The 13,128-nt window shown below is 41.9% G+C and overlaps 1 protein-coding gene across 1 annotated transcript in view; it reads left to right on the top strand.

Moving 5' to 3' along the window:
- The first annotated feature begins 334 nt into the window (after positions 1-334).
- Positions 335-13,128, top strand: part of LOC109916106 (ras GTPase-activating protein 1-like) — a 294,682-nt gene continuing 281,888 nt past the window's right edge. Inside the window, exon 1 of the mRNA XM_048619515.1 lies at positions 335-1,591. Coding sequence (XP_048475472.1) covers positions 1,251-1,591 — 341 coding nt within the window. The 5' untranslated portion in view covers positions 335-1,250. The remainder of the gene's footprint in view (positions 1,592-13,128) is intronic.

The following is a 13,128-nucleotide window of genomic DNA, read 5'->3' as shown; positions in this document are numbered from 1 at the left end:
TTGCATATCCCCTCTCATCCTCCCGGTCAAGCATCTATCTACTTCTGCCTAGCACTGGTGCTGCCTGACACTACCAAGAAGAAAATATGAATAAAGCCTATATTTAGTTGACACATAACTGGATTGGGCAGGGCTAATAGATCAGTTGTTTTTTTTTCCTCTGTCCATTAGTTTTGTGTGCGCGGTTACAACTATTACTCTGACAGTAAACAAGTTAACGTGGACTGGTCTGTTTCCCTGTGAAAAATATGTAAAATAGATTTTTACATATTCAGCAGATTACCAGTTGATACGTAAAATCAGAACTTTTATTTTTAAAAAAAGCTTGTGATATAAATAAATAAGGAAGTTGAGGTTTGTTGCGTTTTGCACAACAACCTCATTCATGTTCATTTATAGAAAAGATGCGGAAGTTGGACATCTGATACTGAGTTGTCGACATCGAGGAAGAGTCCTGAGTAAGATCTCAGGATCAGGAGCGAGAGAGGACACCCGAAAATATCTTATCTCAGAAATAACATTCAGCTAAACAGTCTGTACGTTTACAGTCAGAGCGAATAAACGGGGTTCCTAAAAAGGAAGCCTCGCATTCAGCTTCCTCCATTGTATTTTTTTCGCACACAAGACATACACACAATATGCCCACGCATCCCGATTTCTGTAGTCTGAGGTGTTGCGGGATTGCAGAGCACATCGTTTCCCCGGATTGAAGTCGATTTCTCGAGCCTGAAACGGATATAGCACAAGTAAAGTTGCGCAAGAAAGCGAGGAGTGTTAGTGTGTGTGTGATAGAGAGCGCATTTTCTTAGTTCACAGCCACGACGTGTCTTGTGACTGATAAGCTGGGTCCCGGACCTGAAACGACTTGATCGCGTGCACTACTGACTGTTTAACGGCTGCACCGCGAGCTACAGCTCGCGCTCCAGCCTTCACCCGCTCGGAGTCGGAGTTTGAGCAAGCAAGCGCCCACCCCCCTCCCTCGCTCCCCACCCACCCGGAGCGAGTGAGTGGCCTTGCGGCTGCCCCCCCCACCGCCGCCACAAACTGACTGGCGGACGAACGGAAGACAGATGAAGTCATGAACTCTCCTCTCCGCCAACTGCTCCTGTGCTAAAGTTGCGCCTTCATTTCCCCGCACCCCACTCCTGTCGCATGTTGATATTTTTATATGTAAAAAGTTTTTCCTCTTCCAACCGGCCCTCCGACACCCCCCTGTTATTGCGTGTGTGCCTGTACGCGGGGCTGTGACCATGATGGCGGCGGAAGTCGGGAACGATTGCTTGTTGGCGGCGGCTGTGACCGTGGCGGCTCCGGGCGCAGATTCGGAGACCACTGTTTTCCAGTCTTCCCCGCAGAAAGTGTCGGAACTGAGCTCTGTGCGGCCTCTCGAGTCCGAATCATTGTCACCACCACCAGCAGCATCAACACCACCGCCTCCGGCCCCGCTCCTTTCCGAACCTGTTGTCGGGGCTGCCCATATCCCCGGCGCTCTTGCCCTCCCCGTGCCCCCGGACGAAGTGGATTCTTTCGACGGCCATGAGTTTGAAGAGGAAGAAGTGGAGATCCCGCTGACGGCTCCGCCAACCAACCAGTGAGTAATAAGCTAGAGACGGCCTGTACCAGACAGCGGCCCAGGGGCTTGTCAAGGGGGGCGAAGAGGGAGGGAGGGAAGGTTCCTGAGAACAAAGAACCAGAGCCGCAGGCCTGCCATCACACCTGACTCGAAATAATTGTAAACATAAAGCTAACAGAAAAGGAGTAAACGTAACATACTTTGTCTGTTGTTACCGAGAGGAGTGTGAATTCATAGTTCACATTAGCCGGAAGCTGATTTCCTAGTTATTATTTACCACATGCAGATTGAAGTCTCGAATGTTCGAGATGTTCAAAATTGCCTTCTTGTTGAGCAATGTTCGTTTTAATTTGTTTGATGCTCTAATGCTGGAATATTCTACGTTGCTGATGATTTACAGGATTTGGAATGATACTGGAAGCTGTTTGCGGATATCAGGAATGTAGTGTAACTGTTGGAGGAAATCGGGGCACCTGGACTTTTTTTTTTACCTTTTTTGGTTTTGTTCATCCCATTGACTTTACTGGTTACTGCTCAGTTATATCGCTTAAATTGTGATTTTAAACGTGCTTCTTATGAGTCGCTTCAGTTGGGAGAATAGTTTTGATTTATAGCAGATTAGGTGTGTCAATATGAAAGTGGTGTTGTAAATACTTAAACATTTTGAAAAGAACTGAGTTATTGCAAAGTTTAAAAAGACACTGTTTGATAGATTCGCTCAGGAAAGCGTGTGCAAACGCTACTGTCAGACCTGCCTTCTAGAAGTTAGAATGTTTCAGGTTATCAGGAAGTGTGTTTTGTGATTCTTGGATTTCAGTTCTCAGTTGCGCACGGTCCTGCGAAATGAACCTTCTGTTTGTAAAGCTAATGACTTTTTAAAAAAATAGGTGTTACAATTGTATAATAACTTAATTATAAGTGAACTTTCGTTATTCATAGTGATGTTAAAATCATGCGATGCGTTTTTGATTTTTTTTCAACTCCGATTTAAGTACAGGATTAGGCTGTTCTACCTATCGTATCTGTGTCAATGTTAATGTTTCATCGTTTGGTTTGTAATTCCAATTCCGTATTTGCACCTTTTAGGATTTTGCTGAAATCCTGTGATTGACATTTTTTGGTTATTTGGGGTGATAAATTATAATAACACTTGAGTGCAAGCACCTTAATTTCCATGTTTAGCTTTGGTAGTAATCTTGATGGGCTTGCCTTGTTATGGTGTCACCATCTGTTTGAAATTGACTTGTACACTTTTCGCAAGTATATTCAGAACTCTGAATATTTCCATTTGTTTTGAATGCATTGTGATTTTTGAACTTTCTCAACACTATATTATATATCCTCTCTAAATTAAGAAAAACACTGGCAGTCGAGAAAAGAATAACAAGTAGTGTAGGGGTGAGTGAGAGTTTCAAAGTCAAAGTTGGATTGCACCAAGGATTGCTTGTCATGGTTGTTCCAAGTAAGCAAGTGATACAGAAAGTTCCATAGTCTATGATGTGTGCAGATGACATTGAGTTATGAGGTGGGGATGATGAGAACATGAGTATTTGGAGAATTGTGGAAAAGCATTGAAAGATGGAGATCAATAGATCAAAGACTCAATATGTGGGCTGTCCATTTGAGTCTGGGAAAAGAGGATAAGAGTCAGTCTGTGGAGGTTATAGCTAAAGGTGTGGAGAAAATGAGTATTTTTAATTATGTGAAATTGGTGGTGGCAGGAGATGGAAGTATGTGCAGTGGAAATTCGTTTTGGTTAGAATATTTAAATTGTTGCGATCCCATCTTTAAATTATACCTGGGCAAGTCGGATCGCAGAACCGATAGTAAGAACTGCAGATGCTGGAGTCAAAGATAACAGTGTGGAGCTGGAGGAACACAGCAGGCCAGGCAATATTAGAGGAGCAGGAAAGTTGACGTTTCGGGTCGGGACCCTTCAGCCTGAAACGTCAACTTTCCTACTCTGCTGCCTGGCTTGCTGTGTTCCTCCAGCTCCACGCTGTTATCTCCCAGAACAGATGATGTGATTCAGTCAACTACAACAATTTGTATTTACATTGCAACTTGAGTGTAATGTCCCAAAGCACTTTGCTGGAATGTTGACCTTTTACTTCAAAATGATTGAAATGAAAAAGGGAAAAGCAATGCTTCAGTTACACACGTTTTTGCTCAGATGCATGCTTATGTGTCTTAGATGTGAGACCGATTATTTTTAAATTATATCCCCCATGTTTCTATTCACTTGAGAGAAAGCATCCTCTCAGCATCTACCCCATGAAGTCTTCTCAGGGTTTTGTGTTTCAATAAGATCACCTCCTCATTTTTTCCAATGAGTAAAGACTCAATCTTTTGTCAGAAGATTCCATCGTTCCAGGAACTGTTGACAAATATGGGATGGAAATGAAAAGGAATGATGGTCATAGTTTGAATAATGCAGAGTTTTGAGAAGGTGCAGCAGGATTTGAACTGGTGCTGCTTGTAGGCTATCAAGTACAATAGTTGATCATCCAAGTTAGATTATGGGTAGCTAAAGTTTGGAAGAGCTTGAATTTGATTGGTGGAAGAGGAGGGAAGCTAGCCAAGAGCCTAGGAATATTTAACTTAGCAGGTTAACAAAAGCATGGCTGAAATTTTTGTGGCAGTTGGGCTAAATCTAAATCTGGAAATGAGTGATCACCTATATGGAGGTGGAAGAATGGTGTCTTTGTAATGGAGTAGATTTGAAGTCAGAAGCATTGGTTAGGGTCAGGTAGGATGCTGATGTTGTGACAATCTGGCTGAAGTCTAGGATGATGGGGAGGGTTTTAATTTTGTGATTAGGGCATGAAGTTTATGGTAATGGCAGAAGATGAGGGCTTTATTCTCCTCCCATGTTTAATTGGAGGAACTATGAGCTGAATCAAGATTGAGCAGCCTGACCATACAGAGGAAGTTGGATGGGTTTATTTTAATAAAATCGCCACCAATTCACCTGTGCTATGAATTAAACAATTTGCAATTAGCAGGCCCTTCTGGTGAGATGATTACCTAGTGATACTATCGCTCGTCTGTTAATCCAGAAACTCAGCTGATGTTTTGGGGATCTGGGTTCAAATCTTGCCATGGCAGATAGTGAGATTTGAAATCAGTAAATTTCTGGAATTAAGAATGTAATAATAACCATGAAACAACTGCTGATTATCGGAAAAATCTATCCGGTTCTTTAATGTTTTTCATGTAGGGAAATCTGCTATCCTAACCTGCTCTGGCCTACATATGTCTTCAGACCCACAGCAGTGTGGAGTGGATAGAGATGAACCACTAGATGTGTTGTATTTGGATTTCCAAAAGGGTGTTTGGCAAGGTATCTCAAAAGATCAAGTCATGAACCCATGGTGTAGGAGGTAAGAGAATTGGCAAATGGGTAGGAAGCAGCAAAAGAGGATAAGGCATTCTTTTTCAGATTAGCAACCTGCAGCCAGTGGGGTTCCACAGGGACCACAGTTGTTTACAATACAAATTAATGACTTGGAGGAAGGAAGCAAATGTACTGTAGCCGCATTTGCTGACAACACAAAAATTGGTGGAATGGTAAGTTGGGAGAGGGATACAACCGGTTTATAGGGAGATATTAGTATTTTAAATAAGTGCAAAAAGTTAGCAAGTGGAGAATAATGTGGGAAAATGTGAAGTTGTTCATTTTGGAAGGGAGAATGAAGAAACTATTATTTAAATGGAGAAAAGCTACAGATAGCTGCAACATGAAGGGACTTGGGGGTACTAATGCACAAAATACGGAAAGTCAGTACATATGCAGCAGGTAATCAGGAAAGCTAATGGAATGTTGGCCCTTATTTCAAGATGGTTGGTGTATAATTATAGGGAAGTCTTGCTGCAACTGTACAAGGTGCTGGTGAGACCATGTACTGTGAGCAGTTTTGGTCCCTTTGTTTAAGGAATGATATTGTTTTATTGGAGGAGGTTTAGAGAATGTTCAACAAGATGATCCCTGGCATGGAGTGATTGTCTTATGAGCAAAGGCCGAACAGGTTGGGACTCTATAGAGTTTAAAAGAATGAGAGGTGATCTCACTGATACATATAGGATTCTTAAGAGGCTTGACAGTGTAAATGCTGAAAAGAGGTTTCCCCTGATAGGAGCTTCTATGGCCAAAGTCATAATCTCAGAATAAAGGGGTGTTATTTAAGACTAAGATAAGGAGGAATTTCTCCTCTTAGAGGGTTGAGTGTCTTCAGAAATCCTTGACACAGAGAACCAGACGGACAACAGGTATCTGCCTTGGTAATAGAAATGGCAGTGGCAAGAACAGTATCAAAATTGGGAAAGCTGTCTCTCAGACTAGTTGAGCAATAGCCTGACATAGTTGTATTATCAGACATGACATTTAAAATTAAAAACATTTAATGTATTAAAGGCAATTGAAAAATCACTTTAATTATTGTCATGAATTTATCATTTAGCTTTTATAGTTTAAAGTTGTATTTTGCTGAAATTACTGAGGACTTCACTAATAAACATTTCACTGATTCAATTTATTTATTGATCTTTTTTCTTTTTGTTGATATGTTCTGAATCGTCATTCAAGTTTGGTTGTATTTGTAAATGCAGATAACATTTTCTGCCTATTTTTCGGTTCTTTCTCACTTTTTTTGGCATGTTCTCCACACCTCCACATCTCTGATTTGCTGCAGTCTACTTTGAGATAGTTCTTCAATTACACACTCATGAAGGAACGCAAAGGAAGAAGACAATGGAGTGCCTTTTAAAATCTCAGACATTGGAGGAATCTAGTAAATTTCAGGATTTCTGTCTTTGGTTTAGTCAGGACAGTGTACAGTTTCATTCTCTTTTTCAGAGACAGTAGTCAAATGGAAAAACAGAAATGCATCTGGTTAGATTGGAACAATACGGTTATCGAATTGACTTGAATAAATCAACGATGACTTTTGAGTAAAACCAGTATTTTACTGTTTGTGAACATCTGTGTCTTGTGCCTGTTGCCTAGCAAATTATCTTTTGTCAGAAAGAGGGAGGGCATGTTTGAAGTTTGGCACATTTTCACTTTAGTGATTGGTCTTGGTTAAGTACTTAATAGCTATGTACAAGACTATAAAAAATAGGAATAAGTGTCAGCTGTGCGGCCTCTCGAGCCTGCTTTGCCATTCGATAGGATCATGGCTGATCTAACAGTCCTCATTTCCACTTTCCTGCCCCTTCCTTATACCCCTTGATTACTCAGATTTTTTTAAAATCTCAGCCTTCAGTATACACAGACTGTGCTCGCACAGCTCTCCGTGGCAAGGAGTTTCAAAGACTCTCAACCCTCTGAGAAAATAAATTCCTCCTCATCTCATTCTTAAATTGGTGCTCCTTTATTCTGAGACTATTCCCTCAGCTCCGAGACTATGGTCCTATGGTGAAATGTTCTCTCAGCAATTACTGTGTCGGCCTCTTAAAAATCTTACAGGCCTCAATGAAATTATCCTTCATTCTTCTAAACTCTTTGCTCATCAGACAATCCTTCCATACCATGGATTATCCTACTGAATCTATTCTGTACTGGACCAATGTCCTTGCAGGTAGGTTTGCTAGTGCTGTTGGGAGGAGTTTAAACTAGTCTGGCAGGAGGAGGGGCCATAGAATATTGAAGTGGAAACAAATCATACAACAGCAAAGGAAGAAAGTTAGAGTGAGTTCAGCTTTGTTGAGTGTCAAGAGGGCAAAGCGAGGCTGGGTCATCTTTACTTTAATACTAGGAGTGTAATAGGTAAGATTGATGAGTTAAAGTTGTGGATTGACACGTGGAAGTATGATATTGTTGCTGTCACGGAAACATGGGTTGATGTAAAGGCTGGACTGGCAACTGGCAACATTCCGAGATAGAGGATCTTTAAGCGAGACAGAGGAGAGTGTAAAAAGGGTGGTGGTGTAGTACAATTAATTAAGGAGTCAATTTACTGCAGTGAGGAGAGATGACCTCTTGGAAGGGTCCTCAAAAAGCCATTGTGGGTAGAATTTAGAAATGTTAAGGGGGCAGTCAGTTTACTTGGGAATGTATTATAGCACCCAAAGAATCAGTGGGAAATAGAAGAGCAAATGCGTAGACACTTCACAGACGTGTATAAGAATAATAATTAGGTAAAAATACTAGGCAATTTCAACTTCCCCAACTTAAATTGGGATAGTCATAGTGTTAAGGGTTCAGAGGGGGTGGATTTCTTGGGAATTCAATTCCAAGAGAATTTTTTTGTATCAATATGTAGAAGGCCCAACAAGGGATGACGCAGTGCAGGATCTGGTTCTGGGAAAGAAGCCGGACAAATGTTCGATGCGTCAGTGGGGGAGCATTTTAGCAATTGCGACCACAACACGTTACGGTTCAAATTTGTTATGGACAAGGAAAAAGATGGGGGAAGGCAGATTTTGTTACAATAAAACAGGATCTGGCCAAAGTTGACTGGAAGCTGCTCTTTGCAGGTAAGTCTACAGCGGAGCAGTGGGTGGGCATTCAGAAAGGAACTGGGAAGAGTACAGATCCAACATGTACCCTTTACGGAAAAATTAGCAGGAATAAGTTACCATTAAGTTATAGAATACCTACCTTTTTTCTCCCTAGAAAAGGAGAACATGGGTATGGAATTTAGGAAAAGTGACTGAGGAACTTACGCAACTTGATATAGGGAATGGGAAGGTATTGCAGGCTCTGTCAGGTATAAAAATAGACAAATCCCCTGGCCTGGATGAATTGCATCCTCGGCTGCTGTTGGAGGTGAGGGAGGAAATTGCAGGGGGTCTGACACAAATTCTTAATTCCTCTCTGGCCATGGTGGGGTGGGGTGGGAGCGCGGTGTCAGAGAAGGATGGTGGAGATTAACTAGAAAATTATAGACCGGTGAGTCTCACTTCAGTGGTAGGGAAGCTACTAGACAAAATTCTGAAGGAGAGAATTAATATCCACTTGGAAAGGTATGGGTTAAATAGGGATATAGTTAGTATGGCTTATAAGGAGGAGGTTATGCTTAACAAATTTGTTAGAATTTTTCAAAAATGTGATTGTGTGTGGATGAAGGAAATTCAGTTGATATTGTTTATATGAATTTTAGCAAAGCTTTTCCCAAGGTCCCACATGGGAGACTGAGAAGGTTAAAGCACATGGAATTCAGGGAAACTTGGCAAGAAGGATCAGCAACTGGTTTAGTAATAGGACACAAAAAAGGTAGTGGTAGAGGCTGTTTGAGTGACTGGAGGCCAGTATCCAGTGGAATACCACAAAGATCAGTACTGGGACCATTATTGTTTGTTATAAACATAAATACTATAAATGAAAATGTTGGGGGGAATGTTAAGCAAGATTGGTAGGGTGGTTAATCATGAAGAAATTCATTTTATGAAGATTTGAGAGAAGAACTCAGAAAATGACAGTTCGTGTTAGAAGTGATTCTGCGATTGGATAGCAATTGCTGAACAATGCCAAGTGTGTTGTGTGTTACACTATCGACCAATTTAAGATAAAAGCAAAATACTGTGAATGCTGGAGATCTGAAATAAAAATAGGAAGCATTGGAGAAACTGAGCAGGTCTGGCAGTATCTGTAGAGAGAACCAGGATGTTGCCATGACTAGAGGGTTTGAGTTAGAAGGAGAGGCTGGATAGGCTGGTACTTTTTTCTCAGGTGCATGTGAGGTTGAGGGGTGCCATTATAGAGATTTATAAAATCACGAGGGGCATAGATGAGGTGAATGTCAAAGATCTTTTCCCTAGTGTGGGGAAGTTCTAAACTAGGGGGCATATTTTTAAGGCGAGAGGAGAAAGATTTAAAAGGAACCTTGGCAAATCTTTCCACATGGAGGATGGCTCGTATGCGGAATGAAGTGGTAGATGCGGGTACAGTTACAACATTTTAAAAGACATTTGGATAGGTGCATGAAAGGTTTAAAAGGATTCGGACCAAGTGCAGGCAAGTGGGACTAGTTTAGTTTGGGAAACTTGATTGGCAAGGGTGAGTTGAACTGAAGGGTCTGTTTGTTTCGGTGCTGTATGACTTGAGGACTCTAAGATGGTTGTGGTTTGCAGGAAGATATAGATGGCTTGGTCAGATGGGCAGAGCAGTGGCAGACAGTATTTAATCTTGATAAGTGCAAGGTCATGCAATTGGAATAAGGAATAAGATGAGTGAGTATTTAATGAATGGCAGCACACCGAATAGCTTAGAGGAACAGGGGGATCTTGAGGTAATTATTCACAGATCCCTGAAGTCAGCAGATCATGTGAATAGGATAGTTAAGAAGGCATATGGGACATATGCTTTCATCAGTTGCGACATAGAGTATAAGAGCAAGGAGATGATGTTGGGGTGGTACAGAGCATTGGTTAGACCACAGCTGGAGTACTATGTGCAGTTTTGGTCACCTCACTACAGGAAGGATGTGATAGCTCTTGAGGAAGTACAGAGGAATTTCACCAGGATGTTGCCTGGACTGGAGAAATTGACCTGTAAGGAGAGGCTTGGATTGTTTCCTTTTAGAGCCGAGAAAACTGAGGGAGGACATGATTGAGATGTATAAGATTGAGGGGTATGGACCAAGTGAACAGAGAGCAGCTGTTCCCCTTGGTTGAAGGGCCAGTCACAAGGGGGCACACCTTCAGGGTAAGGATCAGGAGATTTAGAGGAGATTGGACAGAAAACTTTTTTCAGTCAGAGGGTGGTGAGAATCTGGATTACACGTCTGGGCAGGTGTCGGAGGCTGGAAACCTTACAACTCTTTTAAAAAGAAATTGGTTAAGCATTTGAAATATCGTAACATTCAGGGATATGGGACAAGTGTGGGAAATTAGAATTAGTGTGCCTTTAATAGTAGTTACGTTGGTATGGACTTGATGATCGAAAGGGCTTTTTCTGCACTGTATGACTCTGACTCCAATGAAATAATAGCTTTCCTTAAATAAAGGGATTAAACCTGCTCACAGTACTCCAGATGTGTTCTCCACAGCACCTTTTGAACAGTTGCAGTAAGATTTCTATACTCTTATTTGTTGAAATAAGGCCCAATGTTCCATTAGCCTTCCTGGTTACCTGCTGCAACCGTGTGCTAGCTTTCTACGTTTCATGCACAATTACTTTGTGTTGCAGCTTTCTGCAGTTTTTCTCCATTTAAGTAATACTCGTTCTTTTCTTCTCCCTTTCAACGTGAATGACTTCACATCTTCCCACATTATACTACATTTGCCAACATTTTGCCCACTTGCTTAACTTATCCATATCTCTCTGTAAACTGTTTGTATTCCTTCACAACCTGCCTTTCCACCCAATTTTGTGTCATCTGCAAATTTGGCTTCAGTACATTTGCTTCCTTCCTCCAAGTCATTAAAATATATTGTAAACAGTTGTGGTCCTGGCACTGATCCTTTTGGAACCTATTGGTCATAGGTTGCCAACCTGAAAAAGAACCCCTTTTATCCCCACTTGCTGTTTCCTGCCCATTTGCCAATTCTCTATCTATGCCAATATACTACCTCCAATACAGAGGGCTGTAATTTTATGATTTAATCTTTTGTGAGGTACCTTGTCAAACACCAGCTGGAAGTTCAAGTAAAACACATCTAATGGTTCCCCTGCATCCAATCTAGTTGAGACTTCCTCAAAAAAATCTGATAAATTAAACGGACACAATTTTCCTTTCATGAAATCATGCTGTTTCTGCTTGATTTTGATTTTCCAAGTGTTCTGCAATTACTTCCTTAATAATTGAATCCAGTACTTTTCTAACAGTAGAGTGTCAAATGTACTTAAATAATCATATTCCCCTGACAGTGGTATGTACAACAATCCTGATCTCTTCAAAGCTATGCTGAAACCTTAAGCTGAGAAATGCAGACCCTGAATATATTACAATATTATTTGCTTTCTATTTTCTAAAATTAGTTTAATATGGAAGTAACATTGTTACCTCTTCCCCAAAATCCTATGTTGTCAGTAGTTTAAACAAAGGGGGTTAGGGAGTTTTGTGGGTGGGAAGGCCAAGAATTTATTTAAGAAAGCTTTAGACAGTGTTGCAATAATGATGTTTTAAAAGATTGTTTTAGAATTATGTTTATAATTTTAAGATTTATGGATTCATGTAATCAGCTTTAAAACTGCTTGACCACGTGCTCATGCTGGTTAATGAATAAAGGATGGCCTAGGTTGTGTTTTCCTGAGAAGTTGCAAGGTATTTATGCTTTGAGACAATGGAAGCACCCTGTATGTTTGGAGTGGAAGTTTGAGAGTCTCCAAATCCCGGAAAAGTGTGGAAAATATAAAGCTGTAAATAGCTGTGCTTTAAAGTATCTATTTATTTCCATGTAAAAGAGTTAGGTTTGTAGGTTCTCAAGGAGAACTAATTGGCACTTTGATCTAGATAGGAGGTGTGTATGATTCGTGTTCCCGTGGAGGAAGCCATTTTTGAGCCAAGGTTGCAGATTTCCCTACAATTCATTGAATATCACAGACAGTTTTGTGTGGTGAACGGAGAGAACAGGCTCCTTAGCTTTGGAAATATCACAGCTAGATGTGGAAAGAAAATGGACTTGAACAGAAAGAGCTGTATCTTGCAATCATCCAAGAATTTCAGAAGATACTTCCTGGAGAAATGTTGGCCAGCAGGAAAGAATGATTGAAACAGGTTTTTCTGCTGGTTGTGTCTGGAAGTGGTCACTCAAAGTTACTCCTTAGCAAAACGGAGAAATGTGAGCCCTTTTGAAGGTGGCTGCAATTGTGGACTAGAGACAACAAGGTGCAGGGCTGGATGAACACAGCAGGCCAAGCAGCATCATAGGAGCAGAGAGGCTGACGTTTCGGGCCTAGACCCTTCATCAGAAAAGGGGGAGGGGAAGGGGAAGGGGAAGGGGGTTTTGAAATAAATAGGGAGAGAGTGGGAGGCGGATAGAAGAGGGATAGAGGAGAGGATAGGTGGAGAGGAAACAAACAGGTTGAAGAGGCGGGGATGGGGCCAGGAAAGGTGAGTGTAGGTAGGGAGTTAGGAAGGGGATAGGTCAGTCCAGGGAGGACGGACAGGTCAAGGGGGCGGGATGAGGTTGGTCGGTAGGAGATGGAGGTGCGGCTTGAGGTGGGAGGAGGGGATAGGTGGGAGGAAGAACAGGTTAGGGAGGCAGGGACGAGTTGGACTGGTTTTGGGATGCGGTGGGGGGAGGGGAGATTTTGAAACTTGTGAAATCCACATTGATACCATTGGGCTGCAGGGTTCCCAAGCGGAATATGAGTTGCTGTTCCTGCAACCTTCGGGTGGCATTGTTGTGGCACTGCAGGAGGCCCAGGATGGACATGTCGTCTGAGGAATGGGAGGGGGAGTTGAAATGGTTCGCGACTGGGAGGTGCAGTTGTTTGTTGCGAACCGAGCGTAGGTGTTCTGCAAAGCGGTCCCCGAGTCTCCGCTTGGTTTCCCCGATGTAGAGGAAGCCACACCGGGTACAGCGGATGCAGTATACCACATTGGCAGATGTGCAGGTGAACATCTGCTTGATGTGGAAAGTCTTCTTGGGGCCTGGGATGGGGGTGA

This window comes from Rhincodon typus, chromosome 3 (genome assembly GCF_021869965.1).
Source record: "Rhincodon typus isolate 14 chromosome 3, sRhiTyp1.1, whole genome shotgun sequence".
Taxonomy (NCBI): Eukaryota; Metazoa; Chordata; class Chondrichthyes; order Orectolobiformes; family Rhincodontidae; genus Rhincodon; species Rhincodon typus.
This window is presented reverse-complemented; position numbering and strand designations above follow the sequence as displayed.